At 36.8% G+C, this 24,112-nt stretch overlaps 1 protein-coding gene across 8 annotated transcripts in view; it reads right to left on the bottom strand.

Moving 5' to 3' along the window:
- LOC124268062 overlaps positions 1 to 24,112 on the bottom strand; it is a 133,663-nt gene that overhangs the window by 35,954 nt on the left and 73,597 nt on the right. For 6 of the 8 annotated variants that reach the window (XM_046703072.1, XM_046703075.1, XM_046703074.1 and 3 more), the window contains 3 exons: positions 21,293 to 21,424; positions 16,577 to 16,652; positions 10,772 to 10,836 (listed from right to left, as the gene is read on the bottom strand). In XM_046703072.1, coding sequence (XP_046559028.1) covers positions 10,772 to 10,836; positions 16,577 to 16,652; positions 21,293 to 21,424 — 273 coding nt within the window. Of the gene's footprint in view, positions 1 to 10,771; positions 10,837 to 16,576; positions 16,653 to 21,292; positions 21,427 to 24,112 lie in introns of those variants that run through there. The other 2 variants (XM_046703083.1, XM_046703080.1) reach the window with 2 other exon arrangements.

Below are 24,112 nucleotides of genomic sequence, written 5' to 3'. Positions count from 1 at the left end.
TCTTCAGGGAGAGAGCATGCTCAACAGTACCTCAATGTTGTGACATGTATACCCAAAAGGCTTGAACTTTTGGAATATTGCATGACAATGATGGGAAGGTTGACATACTATGCCAAGACGGAAGACTTGCTGTGGCAATTCAGTTCATTTGAGCTATTTGGAAGGTTCTCTACACAGAAAGAACTGCAGTCTGTGGCTGCAGCTAGTTGTCCGAAGCACAAATCTAGAAACACTGCTTGTCTAGTATTAAGAGCTGATTAAAGTTCACGGTCAATACATAACACTACAATCTACAGCAACAAACTGTAGACAGTACAACTGTATGATGTAAAATATCAAGTATGTTCTCCTGGCTACTGTACCTGTGTCAATGGTAGGAAGCATTGCCAGATCCACTTTTCACTTTTAATTTGCCAAGGTTTTGTAGTATTGCGAAGCAGTGGAAGAGGCACATTCAGTCCCAAATTTTTTACTTTATTTAAGTAGCTCACATTCTGTCTCTGGAAACCATCAAATTTAGCTCACCTCACATTTGCTTGCACACAAATCTGATCCCATTAGGTCAGATAACATGACCGAGACTCAGTTAACACCCCACAGCATGTCATTCACTCTTTCTTTCAAACTTTGCAGCCAAACAAAAGCATGTACAAGAAATCATAAACTTACAGTTTTGGAAAACAAACAACTCTGCAATAGGCTACTTTAAAGAAGAACAACAAGGAAATAAGCCATTATAAAATTTGACTGGGCAATTTCATACAATATCAAGACTATGTCAGCTACAACCAGACAATAAGTTACCAAAATTTCAGTCAAAGTTTACGAATCAGATCAAATATTACCTACCACAATTTTCTTGACTTATGAACAAGGCTAACGAAATGATATACATACAAATAGTTCTGTTTAATCTTAGTTCTCAAAAATAATAATAAACTTGTGGATTGTCAACTTTAATATCAATTTTGTTTCAAATTGAAGTCCATATATGAAAACATAGATCCAAAGTCTGATTCAATCTGTTCCGCTGGAGTAGCTATTCCTGTTCACCCGATGTTTCTCAGCTTCTGACGATTTTTAGCATTTGGCTAACAAAAGTCCCCTGATATCAACCAGCGCAGTAGTGACTGAACAATGTTTTTTAATGTTCATAGTAAATTTGTCTTTGACACTAAATTAAAACTAGAATGCTAATGGCCCAACAATTAAGTATGCAACTCTATTACCCATGTGGTCAACGTATGGGTAGTTGCATACTAATCTCGTACGTCACATGAGTGTTGTATTGCATTGACCTGTGCCGTAACGACTTGACCTGACATTCTAACGATTTGATTGGATAACCGATGACCTCTCAGTTAGGTCACTTTGTGACGAAACTACTTTCCCATTCATAACAAACACTTGAATTCATTCATTCTACAACTTGTAATACACATTATAATAATTCAGGGCAAAAGTGTACTTTATTACACTATAAATGGGGGTAGAGCGAACTCTATTTCTTTGCTAAGATGCCAAATTTAATACTTAACGGCTAACTGATGCGCTGTTCTATTGACGTGTCTACAACCCCCTACACCCCACACCCACCACATTAAGGCGCAAGTTACCAGAAAAACAAAATATATTTTAAACAGTCTGATGATGTTCAGGTTAATTATTTTAATTACATCTATGATAAACGTAAACAATATAGGGCAATATGAACTACCACCAATTTCTACTACGTATCAACGTAAGTTTAGATCAGTACATGGAGATAAAGCTGACTAGTCATGCGACATTCCATAGATGCATTATGGGAATGTAAACATTGCGAACGTTGCCGTGAGTCGAACTGAGACATTATTTCTGTCGAAAAACACATGCAATGCTTCCACCAGTGATGTTGGCCGAGTGAAGCAACTGCAAACCAAGAAACGGGTGCTATGGAGTAGTTAACTGTACAGTCCGTTTGAGACAAAATGATACCGATGAATTGCAATCTAACACAAAAACAAATAGACATAAAAGAATCAAACCAACGCGGACTGCAATAAAAACAATAGACCAACTCTAGAATTTTTTTGCAGAATTTGCATCACAAAAATATAAAAGTTGTTTAAGAAACTGTCATCATTTATTTGTATGTTTACCCAGTTTGTTACAAGGGTGCATTGGCAACTAAATGAACAGCGCGAAAAGCGAAATGCACATGCGTTAACGGGTTCTCAACAATTTTTTAGCTGGCGAGATGACACGTTTCCCAGCTGCACAGGCAGTGCGCTGTATGTACTTAGTAATTGCATACTTGGGTCACCCCCTGTCATTTTCATCCTTGAAGAAATCATAGACTTTGTAAATAATAGACTTTCATTTTCTCTCACTTTGTCAATCAGCAGTAGTCACATGTCTCTGACGTCACTAACGCACGTGCATCTCGCTTTTTGCGCTGTTCCTTTAGTTGCCAATGTGCCCAAACTGGGCAAATGCACAAATAAATGATGACAGTTTCTTAAATAACTTTATTTTTGTGACACAAATTCTGCAATTCTTTCTAGAGTTGGTCTGTTGTTTTTATTGCAGTCGGCGTTGGTTTGATTCTTTTATGTCTTTTTGTTTTTGTGTTAGATTGCAATTCATCGGTATCAATTTGTCTCAAACGGACTGTAGGAGGCTGTACGCGGCGATGACAACTGACATGCATCGTGACGTCGGTTACCAAGGGGGCAGACGAGAATGGCGTAGTGACGTCATGCAAAAAGTGTACTACAGAACAACATTCTTCCGCAACCTCTTTATGAAACTGGTTTCGGTTTGAAGCCATAAAATTAACAAAAATACGCTATTTTGTCTATTTTATGCATGTAAGACATGGGTAATAAATAAAATACCACACTTGGACTAATTACATATGAATTATACGAAACTCGCGACCTTCCTATGGTTTCTAACCTTGCTTTCGCTCGGTCAGATACCATAGGAAGGACACTTGTTTCGTATAATTCGTATGTAATGAGACCTCGTGTAGTATTCTCTATTTTCACAACTATTAGCAAAATCCAATCAGGCCAGATTAATACCACTTGAGCAGTTCAAAGTAAAAACATATGAAACTAACAATCAGAATATACATATTTATGAGATTGAACTGAACACTTTTATGATTTAGGTTAATTGAAACTCAGATTGCATGTACAATGTATGTTTTAAGTGGAAACAAAAAATCAATACATGGAAAATTGATGTTTCTCTTAGTCAGACAATGTACTGGTACCTCAGATGTTAAGCATCTATAGATTCAGTATAGACTTTTACACTGAGCATTTGTCTTTGAACACTCATGTAAATGTTTACAATATATTACAATGTATTTCACATGTAATGGGTCCATTATGAAACAATGTATGAATCTGAATAAATTTGTTTCTGCACTAGCTGATGTGAATCAAAAGATTGGAAAAGAAAAGAAACAATTACCTCCCTTTCATAAATCTTACCTTCATCATAAAGGTAAATAAAGACAACCTACATTTCAGTACTGTCAAGACTGTGCTCAACAAAAATAACTGACAAAATCATGTTCCATGAAACAAATACTGGAGACTCAAACACACCAAGATATGACGGATTCCTTTCCCATATATCCCATAGGGGTCTGAGTCTCAGCACCAATGCAAAACATTCATTTGTCACACAGCGTTGGGAGCTCATAGCTTAAGTCGTCAGCTGCAGTAAAATCTCGAGATTTATTCAGATGGTTTGGTTGTCAGGGAATTGTAAGGGTCTGATGTGTTTTGCCTGCCACACATGTCTGTCATAGAATGAAGGTGACACAAACATTTTAACAAAGATCATCTACTTTTCAGTTTTGCTTTGATTAGACTAAAAACCTCTAAAATTGAGGGAGGGGAAGATAGGAGAGCGTGTGGTGACATGTTTGTGTGAAAGAAGGGACTGAATTTCAACTCATCAAATAAACATTTTGACAATAATTTTCAGGAGTTTTATTGCTATCTTACAGTTTGTAAAAAAAGATTGAGTACTTCTACCTTTATAATAAAATGTGATTTCATCACCAATAAAACATAATCGCAGAAACCTAAAAAAATTTTGATCATGAGCAGATATATATCTCTTTTGTGTAAAACTAAATTTACATTCATTAGCAACATTATGTACCTAAATAACATTTACTTATACAGTTTCGAAACATGAGAATCATTCAGTTCGTGTTGTTGTGTGTTATCCAAGAATCTTGAAATCTCATTCTTATCTTTATAGTCACACATTTAAAACAACATATATGCTCAACTTGACTAAATAAGGCAGAAAAAAAGTTTGGATTGACAAACATAAACCAACCTGAAACATTTGAATATTATCCACACAACACATCTCAATCAGTAAAACATTCAAATATAAATATTGCTTTTACAACGCTCTGTGTTCATACGTAGTTCATGCAGACTGTTTCCACAATACTTGGTTGCTAAGCAATGGCAGTAGTCTTCTTCAAATAAAACAGCCTTTGTAAATGCATTGCATTTTTGTATTACACAAACCCTATCTTTTAAAGATACATTTCTTAAAGCCTTTGGTAAACAAAGTATTTCTGTAATATTGCCAGTTTCCAAACCAAACAGCAACAGGAGAGACGTTCTGTAGTTCACCTGACAACAGTCAACTGCTCCACCATACATTAGACTCATACTACAGCATTGCTGTTGTTAGATAAACACAAACATCTACAGCTTTATGTTTGTGATACACACCTTGGTTACATTGTAAACTAACCAATAACAACTGTTTTCATTTGATCAGTTTTTCATACAATGCATCATTCAAGGTCACAATAAAACTGAAGAGGACAAAATGGCACAATGAAACAAGACAAAAGAGTACTTTCTTTCAACAGGTTGTTCAAAGATGTCAAAACATCCTAAGTAATGTACTACTTTAAGTGAATTCTCAAACTATTGTAAGGTTTGAAGAAAACCAGGTTTTTGATACTTGTAGTCTTCACACAAACACAGGAGTCAGTAGGTATACACAAGTAACTGTTCTGACATGAAACACCTGAAGATCCAGGGGTAGAACTGACCTGCAGCAACCTATGCTTATACTATGATGACAACTAACTCAACTAACAGTGTCACATGGTTGATTGATGTATGTCATGTAATCCTATTTGTATAGATGCTCATGATGTCAATCACTAGACGGTCAAGGGTTCAGACTCAGTTACTTATGGACTGCTGTCATGTACCTGGGTGCAGTATGAAACAATCCAAATATTGAGCACAAACAACAGTAACAGTAGGAAATTTGTAGGAGGTGAAGGAAACACATAAACCAAGATTTAATAGATATCCTACTCTTAGCTTTAAGTGTGTGATCCCAAATGAAATAGAAAATAAATCAACATGTCAAAGCTTCATGAACAAAACATAGTCAACATAGCAACCACTTCAAAGACCTGCACTAACAAATATTTGCAAATTTAAAATGACGAAAGTTGTTCAAGGTGACAACATTCAAGGCATTTGTGATAAAACCTTTAATAGTTTTATGGTAAACATAAGGAGAACATTTCCAAATTTGATGCATCAGTGACAAAAATAATATCCATAGGTGGATCCAGAGGGGTTGGGGAGGGGTGAGGGTGCCCCCCTTGCCTCAAAGTTTGTTAAATGACCATTGAAACTTCGGGTAAAATGAAGTGTGCACCCCCTTTCTCAAAAAAGCTGTCAAAAGCTGTATCTGCCCTGATATCCCACATATTTCCCTATTTTGACTTTCAACATATGATACCATCTCTTTTCAGATGAACAAATGACTTGCCTGTCCATGTGTTTGGTGCCATTGTTGGGACTTTTTGTGAACATCATAGTAACTCACATGTTTATGATATAGCCAGAAACCAGGCGCATAGCAAACCAGTTTTTTTCGTGTAAGCCCGACAGGTTGCAAAGCTTAATATTTAGACAGTATTGAGGGCTTGTCCAACCTTTTTAGTATCAATCATGTGTAAGCCTGGGCTTTTTTTAATAATGGTAGCTACGCCCCTGGAAACATACAGACAACAGAACTATTTGTGGAGATTTCGTACAAGTATAAAAAGGCTTTGTCACTTTCACCTACACTGACATTGACTCTACATTACTGATGTAATAACTTGGTTACTTTCTTATAACAATACCTCAAACAACACTATCAGCAACATTAGGACCTGGACAAAAATCAGTTCATAATGAGTTTAAAAAATTAGTCATTAAAAAATGATTAAAAACTGTACACCAACAATCTTTTAAGTTTTTCACACATGCATAAACAGAATTGTCAGTTATATTGATAACCATATTGGTTGAAGAGCTGAATGAGAATTTGTTCACCTAAATACTTCAGGCGGGTGTGACTCAACAACACAAGGCAGTAAGCTGTCCCTGGTTTGTGCTGAACAAACATCACCAATACCAGTAGACTGCTGTTATTTATCTTCTCCTTTAATAGCATCTTCTGTTAAAGCAGAGTAAACATTGTCATACATCTCCACCAACAGAATGACGACTTTCCATGCTTTCGTCCGTATTTACTCCAATCTTGAGGGCTTCATTATCCAACCACTTTTTCAGGGTGTCCTTTTACAAATTTGTCCATTATTTTCCAATAAATCTTAGATTGCTATCTTCATGTTCTTTTGTCAAAAGTTTACAGAAGGCTTTTACATTTTTTAAAATATTTTCAGTTTCCATTTGTATCTTCTGCCATGAAATTCAACATCTGTTCTGGAATAACAAACCATGGGGACTGTTTGATATTTTGAGATTAGGATCAAACAAAGATTTATTTCTATATATCTGACAAATTTGCAGATGCAAATATATGGGTCTTGTAGCAATTAAATAAATGAAAATGACAGTACTGCACTCTTTATCTTTAAATACTTCCAGCATTACTTATGTGATACATTTTTCTTAATTAGTGTAAGCACCTGATGACCCTAAAAAGATGAAAATAGATTATTTTTTTTTACAAAATTAATAAAATATTATCATTTATTTTTTTATCACAACTCCTAAATAACATAATCATGACGACTAGCACAAATAAACTGTACATGCAATATGTATGGTTGAGGTGACTATCTTCATTGACAAATAACTTCATATCTAATTCTGAAATATTTCTGCGGTTTTCCCAACCAATTAACAAGGCTTTTTTACACACATACACGCACAAAACAAGCCATAAACCTAAATAAAGAGGTAAAATGGGCAGGAAATCATCCACTCACACAAAGGTTAGACGTTTTTTTCCCCTAGGCCTAAAACATTTTGTAAATGAATATGGGAGGATGCAAGGCCACATAAACATTGTCATTGTCATATCCCTTCAACACACTTTAGGCATCCTAGTCAGTCATACAAAACAAACACATAGGTCTGTAATCCCACACACTGAGATGTGCCAAAATAACTTCTGTAGGAAACTGTAAGATGTACATAAACACACAAAAGCTATTCAGGTGAATTCATGCAGAAATACCAGTGAAGCATTGTAAGTCTGACAATGGGGCATCTCAGACAACTCACAAGGAAATATTACAGGACACAATTATCTACAGGAATTTCTTCCTAAGGTCAGGTTACTGCTGAAGATAGTAATCTTGAAAGGCTTGTTGAAGCACAACCTAACCAATACTCCTGCCCAATGTTGGACATGATCTAGACATTTAGACCTGTGAGCACTAAACCATTTGGGTTACACTAGTCTGAGTGGAGCATACTCTGTGTTAAAACTATCTACTAGTATATTTTGTACTGCTTAGCTCACTGTGGTGAACGACAGTCTTCATGAAGGCATTTTAGTAATAAAATATGCAAATACTAAGGTATTACATTGAACCTTCAATGTGTGATATGAAAACACTTCATAACGTCATTACATTGTAGCCTCCTTGCATGTCATAGCTCTACAAGATGCCATTACATTGTAGCCTCCTTGCATGTCATAGCTCTACAAGATGTCATTACATTGTAGCCTCCTTGCATGTCATAGCTCTACAAGATGTAATTACATTGTAGCCTCCTTGCATGTCATAGCACAAGAAGATGTCATTACATTGTAGCCTCCTTGCATATCATAGCACTACAAGATGTCATTACATTGTAGCCTCCTTGCATGTCATAGCTCTACAAGATGTCATTACATTGTAGCCTCCTGGCATATCATAGCACTAGAAGATGTCATTACATTGTAGCCTCCTTGCCTGTAATAGCTCTACAAGATGTCATTACATTGCAGCCTCCTTGCATATCATAGCACTACAAGATGTCATTACATTGTAGCCTCCTTGCATGTCATAGCACTGCAAGATGTCATTACATTGTAGTCTCTTTGCATATCATAGCACAAGATGTCCTCAAATTGCAGCCTCCTGGCAAATCACTGCGCTATATGATGTCATCAAATTGCAGTCTCCTTGCATATCAAAGCTCTACAAGATGTCATTACATTGTAGTCTCTTTGCATATCATAGCACTAAAGATGTCATTACATTGTAGTCTCTCTACAAGATGTCATTACATTGTAGTCTCATTGCATATCATAGCACTAAAGATGTCCTCAAATTGTAGCCTCCTTGCATATCACTGCACTATATGATGTCATCAAATTGTAGCCTCCTTGCATATCACTGCACTATATGATGTCATCAAATTGTAGCCTACTTGCATATCAATGCATTATATGATGTCATCAAATTGTAGCATTCTTGCATATCATTGCACTATATGATGTCTTCAAATTGTAGCCTCCTTGCATATCACTGCACTATATGATGTCCTAAAATTGTAGCCTCCTTGCATATCAATGCATTATATGATGTCATCAAATTGTAGCATTCTTGCATATAATAGCACTAGAAGATGTCATTACATTTTAGCCTCATTGCACTAGAAGATGTCATTACATTGTAGCCTCCCTGTATGATAGCAATGCACCTTTTCATGTCATGAAATTGTTGTCTTCCGCCAAGATATCAAAGCACTTTATAGTGTCATTACACATTTGCTTCCTTTGTATACCACAGCACTAAATGGTGTCAATGCACTGTAACCTTCTTGCGTAATGTCATCAATGCACTGTAACCTTCTCATGTAATGTCATCAATGCACTGTAACCTTCTCGTGTAATGTCATCAATGCAATGTAACATCATCAATGCACTTGCCCTTAATGTCATCAATGCACTGTAACCTTCTCATGTAATGTCACAATGCGCTGTAACCTTCTCATGTAATGTCATCAATGCACTGTAACCTTCTTGTGTAATGTCATCAATGCACTGTAACCTTCTCATGTAATGTCATCAATGCACTGTAACCTTCTCGTGTAATGTCATCAATGCACTGTAACCTTCTTGTGTAATGTCATCAATGCACTGTAACCTTCTCGTGTAATGTCATCAATGCACTGTAACCATTTTGTGTAATGTCATCAATGCACTGTAACCTTCTCGTGTAATGTCATCAATGCACTGTAACCTGCCCGTGTAATGTCATCAATGCACTGTAACCTTCTTGTGTAATGTCATCAATGCACTGTAACCTTCTCATGTAATGTCATCAATGCACTGTAACCTTCTCGTGTAATGTCATCAATGCACTGTAACCTTCTCATGTAATGTCATCAATGCACTGTAACCTTCTCGTGTAATTTCATCAATGCACTGTAACCTTCTGTGTAATGTCATCAATGCACTGTAACCTTCTCATGTAATGTAATCAATGCACTGTAACCTTCTCGTGTAATGTCATCAATGCACTGTAACCTTCTCGTGTAATGTCATCAATGCACTGTAACCTTCTCGTGTAATGTCATCAATGCACTGTAACCTTCTCGTGTAATGTCATCAATGCACTGTAACCTTCTCGTGTAATGTCACAGCACTTTGTGATGTAATTAACTGAAGTTTTCCTGCTTGATATCATAGCTGGTTATGATGCCATTTGATTGTTGCCTTCCTATGTGATATCATTAGAATGTAGTTTGACACCCTACATCATATTGCAGCATTTTTATGTCATCATTGGCACCCAATTTCACATTTCAAATTCCTCTGATTTAACAACAATAATTCTTATAGAATATTCTTGGTTCATACACACTTTCCCAACATTCTTAGAAAAATAACAAATTTATTTATCAACCACACTCAGAAGTGAATCATGTTCAGTGTGTCTTTCACAATTGCATTGTGCTGGCATTCAACAGTGAAACAGTGTACATTTTGACCACAATTGACTAATTTAGGAATTGGTAACCAGTAACTGCAGACAAAACTCTTGATCCCCTTTACATAGGTTAGACAAACCACAGCGATGAACTTGTTACAATCATCACCAGTGTGAGCAAATAAAATTATAAGGTTATGACAGTTGTCATAGTTTTCAGCATAATTTGCATGACCTGTTACTGTGATTCTGCAGAGGTTGTAATATGACAAGGCCGTAAACTCAACACAGATGCTGTATAGCAAACACCTGTTTGTTTCCATGGCTCTGAAGACATCGTCTATGCCTTCATTAATCCCATTAAAGCATTTATTATGGTAAAATACCTGAACTCACACTGAAATCTTCTTCAGGATTCTTTTTATGCATATATCGCATGTAAGAGCAGCATGTCCACAGACTTTCATTACATCACTTGGAGAGCTGAGGCACTTCAAACCCTGCCTACATGACATCTTTCAATCTGCTACTGAATTAGCTGACACTTACCTGATGGACATACAGATGGGCAGCCTGTTCAGCTTCTAACAGTAGGCGATTGTTCTCAGCAATTTCTGAAAGATATAAGGCATAATGTCTAATACAATGCATAAAAATACATTTTGAAATTAAATTTAGAGGGTTGCAGGTTTGTAGATAAAAGATACATGTCACACACTGCCAACTTCCCAAAGAAAAACAATATATCTCTCTAAACCCTCTTCACTGACTAATTTACAGTCAGCTTGTAAAAGGAATATCTTAAGTGATGTTCTTTCAGATTTTTAGTACAAGCATGGATTTGGTGCTGACAAACATACTCTAGCAAATATGAACCCTCCAACCAGTGTCATGCCTAAGAGACAAAACAAATGACAACCAAAAATATTCATGAGTTCTAATGACTGCATTCATAACTAACCAATGGCTTCGTTACTCTAGATTTGTTTATTTGGTATGTGATGGTATGAAGATATTTTTAACTCCTGTTTGAAAGGCAACCTATAGAGGGCTGTATCGTCCACCACACACTGGCTTGGTTGGCTGTAGACACAATTATGCCTAGTACTATAATACTGTCCTTTGTATGCCTGTTGTAGAAGTCACCTGTAACCTCATCATCTATGGCGATGGAACTTGCAGAGCAGAGTTGCATCCCTTGGGCATGCCAGAAGCTAGTTTGAATCCCAGATGTTTCTGGAATGTTTGGCAGCACCATACACTTGCTCCTGATAAACATCCAATACTTGTATTACTTCAGGCCTGGCTCCTACAACCAGCTGACACATGATATAACCACAATACTGTTATACTCAACCACTCAGTCATCATCTGTAATAATTTCATGTAAGGATTTACTGCCAGCAAACTCAGAACACATCAAATTCCCACGGCATCTTGTTCACTATATGTGTGTCAGTATCGTTACAAACAGGTGTGAAGTGTAGAATAATAAGAATACACAATCATAATTATCAACTTAAATAACACCAAATCTCAGATATACTTAGGCAACATCAAAGCATTGGAAACATCATCTATTCTATGCACCTCACAAATGGCAAATGGAGAGGATTGATTCCGTGCCAGAACTTTCTTACACTGTCTTTTATAGCACACTTCACCACTGAAACAGGGAATCACTAGACAGGCATCAATGCTCATGATTTCACTCGTTGCCAAGTATGTGTCTGTGTGTAAACAATGTTTTTCTGAACCAGACATTAGCACCCAACTATATTTGTTACAGAAAGTCCTGGTCAGTTTCACTTAACAAAGTTTCAGTCAAAAGATGATAGCTAGGTGACCATCGAATATGATTAGGTAAATAAAGTCACAAAACTAATCTGTACATCTTAAAATATTAGTTTAGAACATTATAATATATAATAATAATGAGTGTATTGTACATATATAATTATTAAAGAAATATTTTGTCAGTACATATCTAGCTTTTGCCCACAATGGAGAAGATGACATTATGCAGTAAACACAACACTGAAAATATTCCACACAAAATCATATCCAGGCACACAAGAAACAAGGATGCATGGCACACATACTCAAGACAACAATAACATGAACAACAACACAGCTGTCTCAAGAAATAACTCATGGCACCATCTGCTGGCAGATATTCATGGTAGTACACTTGTGTATAAAGGTTGGAAGGATACCATTTACAATCATTCACATTGCTGAAAGTAAAACCACTTTTCAAAATACATAAAAAATCTTTTTAAAAAATCACTGCTAAGAGCAGAGTCCATTAAATAATTTAATGGGTTTATGAATCACTATCAACTAGTTAAAAAATGTGAGCATGTCTTTCCCCACCAAACACATGCAAAGCCATGTGAATTATTCACCTGAAAAAAACCAGTGTAACATATGGCTCCAGTGCTCAAGAGTACAGATATAAAAAATAAATTCTTCAAATATATTAACTGGATGTCCTGAGTATTCATGTATCCTATTCCTCATGGTGAAAACATAATACTGAAACCTGTATTCAACAACTCAGAGCAAGTGTGTGATGTGTATTTCTAGATAATCACAACCTAACAGGTTTCATCAATATCAGTTACTTTTCAGATTGACAAATCAACCATTTCCATACCTATTGACATATTAGTTAGCTGTTCAAGAAAATTGCTCCATCCTTCGTTAATATCAGGGACTTTATCAGAAGTATTCTCTTCCTGATCTTGCCCATATCATAACTGGTCTTTCAAGAACATGGCAGTCACTCTTAGTGAATGTGAAATAGGCTCTAATTGTTCTAAAGCATCACTATGCAACCACTGACTGCAAGATTATCTTACGATGACCATGAGGAACCCTTGGTGAACATGGCAGTGCCATCACATGATGGTGCCTTTAATGACAAGAAAGACACAGTGAAATCAATGTTAGTTAACATGATAGTGTCATCCCAGGAGAACATCCAGATAGTCTTGGTGTAGACGGCAGAGTCTGTACTGACCAGGAGGACCACCATCCAGTCATGTTCAGGTCATTACTCTGATGAGGACCCAGTAATTATGAATGAACATGACAGTGCCAATACTGCCTTGGACCACCATCCAGTCATTATCAATAAACATGACAGTGCCAATACTATCTTGGACCACCATCCAGTCATTATCAATGAACATGACAGTGCCATTAATGCCTTGGACCACCATCCAGTCATTATCAATGAACATGACAGTGGCAATACTACCTTGGACCTCGATCCAGTCATTATCAATGAATATGGCAGCACCATTAATGCCTTTGACCACCATCCAGTCATTATCAATGAACATGAAAGTACCATTAATGCCTTGGATCACCATCCAGTCATTATCAATGAACATGACAGTGCCATTAATGCCTTGGACCACCATCCAGTCATTATCAATGAACATGACAGTGCCATTAATGCTTTGGACCACCATCCAGTCATTATCAATGAACATGACAGTGCCATTAATGCCTTGGACCACCATCCAGTCATTATCAATGAACATGTCAGTGCCAATACTATCTTGGACCTCGATCCAGTCATTATCAATGAACATGGCAGTGCCATTAATGCCCTGGACCACCATCCAGTCATTATCAATGAACATGACAGTGCCAATACTATCTTGGACCTCCATCCAGTCATTATCAATGAACATGACAGTGCCACTACTGCACAGAAGGACAACAATCCAGTCATTATCAATGAACATGACAGTGCCACTACTGCACAGAAGGACAACCATCCAGTCATTATCAATGAACATGACAGTGCCATTACAGCACAGAAGGACAACCATCCAGTCATTATCAATGAACATGACAGTGCCATTACAGCACAGAAGGACAACCATCCAGTCATTATCAATGAACATGACAGTGCCAATACTATGCACAGAAGGACAACAATCCAGTCATTATCAATGAACATGACAGTGCCACTACTGCACAGAAGGACAACCATCCAGTCATTATCAATGAACATGACAGTGCCATTACTGCACAGAAGGACAACCATCCAGTCATTATCAATGAACATGACAGTGCCATTACTGCACAGAAGGACAACCATCCAGTCATTATCAATGAACATGACAGTGCCATTACAGCACAGAAGGACAACCATCCAGTCATTATCAATGAACATGACAGTGCCACTACTGCACAGAAGGACAACCATCCAGTCATTATCAATGAACATGACAGTGCCACTACTGCACAGAAGGACAACAATCCAGTCATTATCAATGAACATGACAGTGCCACTACTGCACAGAAGGACAACCATCCAGTCATTATCAATGAACATGACAGTGCCATTACAGCACAGAAGGACAACCATCCAGTCATTATCAATGAACATGACAGTGCCACTACTGCACAGAAGGACAACCATCCAGTCATTATCAATGAACATGACAGTGCCATTACAGCACAGAAGGATAACCATCCAGTCATTATCAATGAACATGACAGTGCCACTACTGCACAGAAGGACAACAATCCAGTCATTATCAATGAACATGACAGTGCCACTACTGCACAGAAGGACAACCATCCAGTCATTATCAATGAACATGACAGTGCCATTACTGCACAGAAGGACAACACAGAAGGACAACCATCCAGTCATTATCAATGAACATGACAGTGCCATTACAGCACAGAAGGACAACCATCCAGTCATTATCAATGAACATGACAGTGCCATTACAGCACAGAAGGACAACCATCCAGTCATTATCAATGAACATGACAGTGCCATTACAGCACAGAAGGACAACCATCCAGTCATTATCAATGAATGTGACAGTGCCATTACTGCACAGAAGGACAACCATCCAGTCATTATCAATGAACATGACAGTGCCATTACAGCACAGGACAACCATTGAGTCATTATCAATGAACATGACAGTGCCATTACAGCACAGAAGGACAACCATCCAGTCATTATCAATGAATGTGACAGTGCCATTACTGCACAGAAGCACAACCAATCAGCCACTATCAGTGAAGATGGCAGTGTCGGTAATGCCCAGAAGGACCACCATACATCGCTGTTGGTTACTATGACAGTGCCTTTAATGACTAAAAGGACCTCCATTCAGTCACTCTGAGTATACTGGTTGGCTCTGTGTTCAGAGCAATGCATCAAAACTATAAAAAGCTTGTCAGCTGCCCAGACATGACACGGCTTCATTGCTATTCAGTCTGACAACTATATTACCATGGAGTCCATCACCCAAGATGTCTATTTGAGGATGTCTGCTTGTGGTTTCTTGTGATCAAAGCAAAAGTCAAAATATCCTCTGTTGGTATGATATAGATAAGGTCAGTTCATGGCTGATCAAAAGCTGCATAGAATCATTGACAAAAAGCAAATAATGAGAAATATCAAACAAGTACAAATATTGTTGCAGCTTGTATTATACTGAGTGAAGTGATTGTGAGTTGTGTGACATCAGTTGTGTCACCTCCCAGTTTAGTTATGACTCATGGAATACTGTGACTACAGTTTCATTGCATCATAAAGACTCAATTTCTTACAAACAGATAAAAGTCTTTACTACTGCAGAGTGAAATGTTTATAACAACTATTGTGTCATAAATGCCAATGTCAGATAGTGGTGGAAAGAAATGATTGCTGCTGGCAGGGGTGTCAGATAAAGGCTGTCAGTTTGGTTGTCATATCATATGACCATAAATCAGGAAGATACACCATCATGAGTTCTCCTTGACAAAATACTGATTCAATATCCTGATGTATCATCATCATGGCAAAGTCTGTGAATCAGAAACGTCAACTTCATGATGGTAGCAGAAGAAATGCTTAATGTTTCTTGTCAGTTGGATGTCATATTTCCTAGTATATCTCATAGACTCTGGGCAAGAAGGAGAAGTGTAACTAGTCCATGCCACTTTGACCAAGCCTTCAAACTTCATGTCAACATGACATTAACAGTAGCAAACATCAAGATCCTGGTTAAATGAGCATAAGAACTTTAACCAATTGAACAGTTCAGTAGTTTTATATTCTGACTGTTAACCGCTTACATATTTTGTTCAGCAAGAGGTTAGATATACATTAATGATGACAATCACCTTGGTATATTCATCCATTATAACACAAATACTGTACAATCACTACATGGCAATCTGAACAACAGCAATTTCAACAACATGAACAGAAAGTACTGGTCTGATACACAGAGCTGGTTCTGGGACTAAAACTAAATAACTTGCAACTGCCAAACAGCAAGAAACTAAATGATAGCAGAGCCAACATGGAGACATAGAGCTTACGTTGGGCAGCCCCTACAGCTTCCTGGTAATCGGCTAAAGCAACCCGGTATGCTTCAAATGCTTTCTTATATTCCTCCTGCAAAGAAAGAGTGGTTACTCACATGTATATGTTACCTCCCATTCACAAATGTATACGTCAGAGAATTAGTGAAGCGTTATCATATTCAGCAACAAGGTGATGATATTGATATTCATCATATCAAATGGAATATCTGGCATCTTCTGGTAGCTTCATCTGTCCCCTTCTGTGATACAGGAGCACCACACAGATACATGCAATGGGTGCTGCATGCTCTGGTGTTAATGATGAACATACACCTTCTCTTCTCTGCATGGTCAAAGTCTGTTGTTGGGTTAAATCTGTTCATGAAACCATGTTTTGAAATTAAGCAAGTAAAGGGTCCTTTCCTAACCCATCACTGAAAAGATTTAATGAGTCCTTACATTTCATTACTCCAAATGCAAAACTCCCAGCAACTTCTTAATCTCAAACACTCGTCAAATATGCTGTTAGTACATATAGAGTAGAGAGACAACACAATGCTAAATGTGTCATTGAATATGAAGACACAGCTGTATAAGCATGGCAAGTCAGTATGTACAGGTCATGTAACAGATTATCAAAAACATAACATCTTGAACATCACTGTACTAACAGACATGTTAGACAAGACAACTGAACAATTGGCACATGTATGCAGTTTTAGTGTAAACTTCATTATATAAATACACAACAACATATCATGCATGCCATACATGCATGCTTTTCAACAGTGTTCCATTCTTTGGTACAACATATTGCTTCTGATGGTTTCGTTGACAGTATATGCGGTAACACTTTGACCTTCACTCTGACATTTTGTTCTAAAAAAACATACAACAAATATCAAGGTGTGAAATCCTTGATCCTTTATTTCACAAAGTGAACTCTGATGAGTGTATTCCAGTCGATGATCACTGCCAGTCAGTTGACAGTGCCAGATGGCCAGGATAAATCCATGTGTTCATATTGGCTTCAGCTTGAAATAAAGTAAGCTCCATGCTACTAAAAATCCAATGTTGTGGTCAGCTTGCTGAACATGCAGTTAACCTTCAACCCAGTGTTCATTCAAGCAGACAAATATGATGTTTTTGACTTGAGATGGGGTCCTTAACTATGCTTCCTGTGACATACCTGAAAGATGTGTTTACTAGTTTGTGTTTCATGTCCACACAATATTTCAGTGTAACATGTCGGAGTGCATGTTCATGTTTATGCAGATTCAATTGCCATCAATTTTCCATTTTGGTCAAACAGAATAAAACCTAAAGCAAACACTTGGAGAAAGAGCTAAGTCTGTGACAATGTTTCATCCACTGTGAAAGCATGGTGTAATTGGCTGATCCCCAAGCTCATGAGCATTGGAGTCTTTGATTGTCACTTTGTAAAGTTTGCCTTTGTATTGAATACTTTGTTTCAGCAAAAATCTCAATTGCTTCTTCAGATACTTTTAGACACTGACATATAATTCTTATATATAACTGACAACAGCCAATCAAACATCCTGCCATGATCAAATACTGCAACAAACTGTTTGTCCTCATACTGAAATATGAGCATGAAATGAAAGTGTCATATTTTGTGATAGAGTTGCCTTATAAAAGTGCACACTGCTCAATGCCTATAACAATAACAACAAACATTAATGCCATAAATTAATGCATTTTGATCAATGGCAGATTCCTGTGAAGTATAAATTGCTGCATGTGGGTGGTCCTTCTTGCATCATTATTGAAAAAGATGCCCCACTTTCAACTGAACACTGCATAAGTTGAACTATCAGAGTCAGTTTCCAATCCACATTGACATCTTAGTCATATGGAGACTAGTTTTAGATATAATTACACAGCTAAATGTTCCCTGCACTGTGGAGAGATATGTAGAACTACTGTGTTACACTATCCCACTAGAATTACATATCTCACTAACCATGCTGTCAGTCATTAGTATATATATAATCAATAATCAGATGAAAAGAGATGACAAAGAGTATTTGTATATAATCACAATAGGTTACAAAATACAAAGAAAGAATTCCAATTTTAATATGTAGAGTCTTACATCACATATTTACATGCACATACAAAACATGAAGAAAAAACACTGTTCTTCTAGTGTTGGCTCTACAGATTTGAAATTTCAAAGGAAGGGCTATGCTAACTGATATTAGAAACAAAAAAGTTTTGTTGAATTTTCTCTCATTCATCTCCACATACTCATTCCCTCACACAAAACTGCACTTCAAACAGTGACAAACACCCAAAACTTCAGTTTAATAAGACTATGTGGAAGAACTTAAAGCAGCTGTGTTATTGCTGTCATTCTACTTGTCTTTTTAAATTTAAACAATTACACCCTTTCCGATTACACTCTTTCCTTGGCTTTAGTTCATTATGATTCCTGCTATTTCTTCTGCAGGTTTCCTTTATCAAATGGTGAAAATACCAGATGTTTGTAAAATTAGAAGCATTAGAAGAAATGAATATTCAGATGGGATTTCTACATAACAAACTTATGACAGTATAATGTCTGTAATACTATGCAAATGTTATTCAGGGAGAGAAATGTTTCTGAGGATACAAAGAAGCCCTTATGCTCATGTATGGAAATAAATTAAAAGTATCTTCAAGAAAGATTTTATTTGTCAAAACTTGACACATTAACCAATCTCATTAGTCCCCCGTTACACATTATCTGCCATTTAAAAGGTTCTAAAATCTACAACGAACTTTCATCAATTATTTCTTGTTTCACTATCAGATGAAACAAAACTTTGACTGACTGATAATTGTACTGAATTATTTTACTCTTGTTTCATTTAATGTATTTTGAACTTTTGAGTAATTACCAACAAAACTAATCTTTGTGACCTATCTGTTAATATGGTTAAGGATATTTAATTTTTTAAGCAGGGAAGAGGGAAGATGCTATTATTGTGATTTTTATATTCTCAAATTTAAAAAAACACACATGCATTTATGTGGTTTATCAACATCTTAGTTTCAGCCATAATGGACATCGTCTCTCGGGACATAATTTTAATTTAGACTGTCATATATTTTGCTAAATGAAATAGATGAAAGGAAACTGTCATTGATGTAACAACTCTTTCAGCATGAATCATTCATACAGACAAATACATCAAAAGTGCCTGAGTTATAGAACATGTATAAGATGACTTGAAAGCTTTCATAAATGAAGCACACAAAGTTCACATGTAGTCTGAAATCATTTATACTATTCTTCATGTCCCAAACCTTTTTTCGCATAAGAATTTTCTGTTTGACTTTGTAAAAGTCAATCAAAATCTATAGACAGGATGAATCTATGAGGTTCAAAATTAAACCACACTTCAATGTAAAACATGACCCTATGAACATCTAAATGCTATTTATATCACGAGGGGTTTGCGTGATGGCCTATTTTTTGTATGGGCTCTATTCTTATTTATTTTGTTTGATGTTTAATGCCACACTCAAAAACAACCAAGCACATGATGGTGGTTTGTAAATAATTGTGTCTGGACCAGACAATCTGGCAACATTTATTTCTAAATTACTTTTATAAACTATAAAAACATCAAAGGATTCAACAGATTATTTTCAAGTTGATACACTTCATCCAACATGATTTGTTTGTAAGTTCTGACACACCATCACTGAGTGATGTCATTTTCAGAAAACCATGGCGATATTGTGGAATGGTACCTGAAAGCAATCCCAGTGGTACATTGTATCTCCTTGCTGATTGGAAGAAGAGATTTCATAACTACCGTTACATGTGCAACTGGTTTGTGTCTGAGCATCAACACTTGTCACCACAGACATAACCTTCAAGCTCACACAGCACACACAAGTTTAAAACAATCACTTCACAGTTTACACACATGTACCACAAACTCATATGTATAAAAATACCATAAAACACTAAACATTACTTCCATGCTCATGTAACCCCTCGAATGTCATTCATAGTTTGTGTAAGTGTACCACACATCTTCCATACAGGTAAAACAATCAGTATCACATGTCATCACACTATATCACGTCAAGTCATCACACCATATCACATCAAGTGATCACACCATGTCACATCAAGTGATCACACCATGTCACATCAAGTTATCACACCATGTCACATCAAGTTATCACACCATATCATGTCAAGTTATCACACCAAATCATGTCAAGTTATCACACCAAATCACATCAAGTTATCACACCATATCACATCAAGTTATCACACCATGTCACATCAAGTTATCACACCATATCATGTCAAGTTATCACACCAAATCATGTCAAGTTATCACACCAAATCATGTCAAGTTATCACACCATATCACATCAAGTTATCACACCATGTCACATCAAGTTATCACATCAAGTTATCACATCATGTCAAGTTATCACACCATGTCACATCAAGTTATCACACCAAATCATGTCAAGTTATCACACCATATCACATCAAGTTATCACACCATATCACATCAAGTTATCACACCATATCACATCAAGTCACCACCTTCACAGATGTAAAACACACCAAATAAGATCAAGTCAGCACACCACATAACATGAAGTCATCACACCATGTCCCATTAAGTCATCACCTTCATGCTCTCAGTGAATGTCAAGACACATCCAATAGTCACGCACAAAGCGTTAGCTCACCCTATCAGCTTCATACTCAGCAACATAGACTCGCTTCTCTTCATCACTGAGACCTCTCCACATCTGTCCGATGATCTGACTGGTCTCCCATACTGGAGCATTGGGACGGTCAACTTTCACCTTCTCCCATATCTACAATATACGACATTTCAGGGCTCAACTCAACACTAACACAGACTTTGAGAACAGAAGTATAAATATCTAAAGTGCTGTCGGAAATAGAAAATAACTTTTCACATTTATATCTACAATTTATGTAGTTAATATGTGAAAGTGTGAAATATCTGTTAACCTAAGTTCGGCCTAACTACAGTCTCTGTGGTAGGGAGGTAGGAAACGTATACAAAGGACTTTACTGAGAAGACATTAGTGTAGAAATGAGCAATTTGGGTTTTTTTCTAATCCGAAAGCGACTTATTTGGAATAGACCATGGCTTTATGCAAATTAGTATGCGATGATTTAAGCTTTTCTATGGGTATCAACTCTTTTACATATCTTAACATAAACCTTATGAAAGAAAGACACATAAGATGTTTATCAATAGATGAGACATATTCAACACACATGAAAAAGCATAACATATCTTTGAGATGACCTCTTGTGCCGGTAGGAAGCACATGCATTTCATGCCAGGTGAGTCATCATACCTGGCTGAGCGACCTAACTGCCATCTATAGTCTGATCTATTGTTTTCAGCAACTATTCATATTTTTCTAAGTTTTGCCTGATTTTACGAGTGAACATGCTTCTCTGGATATCCTACCACACATCCCACTCAATGCCCAGTTAGGCCGATGTGGGATATTTCGACATATGCTATTTGCAGTTGTGTAAATTTTAGGGATACAGAGTAACAGCCTAAAAACATTTTTTTTCTATTTCCGACAGTACTTTAATAAGAAATCATACGGTGTTTCAGATGCATTTCATATCAAACATACTAGCAGCAAACAAAAAATACTAATCTTGCTGGTCAGTTTCATTTCAACTTTGTGCATCTATTTCCAAAAGAGTCCACAGAAACTGCCTATTGCCTGGGCATGCTGTGCTCCTAGAGAATGATTCTGGCATATTAGTCACATTGTGTTTGGCCAGTAACAGGTACGATGGTAACAATGATTGGCAACATGACCACAATGAAGGGAAGGATACAATGAAAATGTCAGAAAATGACTAATTTCTAAGATCCGCCAAAACAGATTCCATTGAACGTAAAAGGAGGACTTGAGGTGAATATCATTATATGAACAGATTACTTTAATCAGTAGACACATAAGGTGTTATTGAAAAAATAAACTGATTATTCTTCGTATGTCCAACTGATGTACATTGTAAGAATGGAAACCCCTGCATGCTATTCCACTCCATTTTGGTGTTCATTTTTGGGGACACATTTCAAATTTAATCTAACTGAAAGTATGGCTCATTAAATGAACAACATACACTCAAATGGTATACCGTATATGACCGTCTATAAGCCGACCCCATGGATAAGCCGACCCCAAACTTGACCCCCAAAATTAGTGTCAAAATCATATCTCTCATGGATAGCCGCCCCAGCGATGGGTCGCGCCAACAGAGACCAGAGTACCCGTAAGTATGTTCCATCAACGGCGAGAGACACCATTACGAGAATATTACATAACAAAGATTACGGGCGTTTGTTTACCTTTTTAACGATCACTGCTTGCATCAACAACGAGACGCCATTTGGAAAGTGGATATACAGCGTAAGTGTTGGTGAGAATATTACATAATAAAGATAACCGTGTATTGTGGCAACATGTGTTTGTGTTCCTTTTATATCCCGGCGATCACTGCTTGGATCAACAACGACGCCATTTTGTTAAATCGGTGAGTATGGAAATGTGAACCCAAGAGAAAAAGTACCATCGGTAAATAAAACTGAAGTCAACTTTTGTTTCAAAATATATTATTTAAGTGTCCATATTTCATCTATATATATATGACAATAAGAAAAATAGTCCACTAACAATAAACACGCACAAACTCATCCCACAGACAACTGGCAGTTACCAATAATTATAACTTTGGTCCACATTATTCAAAGAATTCACTGTCATATATATTGTGTCTACTCAATGGATCTAAACGAAGTGTAGTTGACAGAAAATGCATAATATATTTTGCTCTCTAAATATCATATTTATTGTAGCAACAAACTGGCTTGCTTATTTTAATTCCCATTCAACAATCACAAACTGATTATCACTGCTCCATGTCACGTGCTTACCACGCTCATGATGGTCCGTGATAACCTTAGTGTTGATTATATATTTTTTACATATAAACTATTACACAATGCTAGGATATATTTCTTTGGTTAAATAATAGTATTCAATCAATAGAATTCATCCCGCTATATTATTGTGCATGTTTGAACTTGTTCATGGGGAAACGCGGTGCACAGCTGATTGCTATTTCCAGCTTTGTGTACGAGACAAATAACACATCGTAATCTTAATTAATTTATAGAGCAAAAACTGTAACTAAAATTACACAATGCTAGGATATATTTCTTTGGGTTAAATATGTAATTTTTAGAATAAAATTGATATTTTATACTTATCCTGACTCATGCTCTTTTGCTTGTCTTCTTCTTCTTGCGAACATAGTGGAAACACTTGTATCTCCTTAATTGAAGCTCCCTTCAATGTAAAATCACTAATCAGTACTCACCACGAAGTTGCTCCCCTTTGATCCCTTTTGGCGGAAAGGTGCCGCCACCTCATACCTCGTGGCTTCACTCTCTCCTGATTTTTGAGCCCAACACTTGAATTTACAGGGAAATCCAAAGT

The sequence above is a fragment of the Haliotis rubra genome, unplaced genomic scaffold (assembly GCF_003918875.1).
Source record: "Haliotis rubra isolate DU_JTF1 unplaced genomic scaffold, ASM391887v1 Scf136, whole genome shotgun sequence".
NCBI lineage: Eukaryota > Metazoa > Mollusca > Gastropoda > Lepetellida > Haliotidae > Haliotis > Haliotis rubra.
The sequence above is the reverse complement of the archived record's forward strand: the minus strand, read 5'-3'. Positions and strand labels throughout refer to the sequence as shown.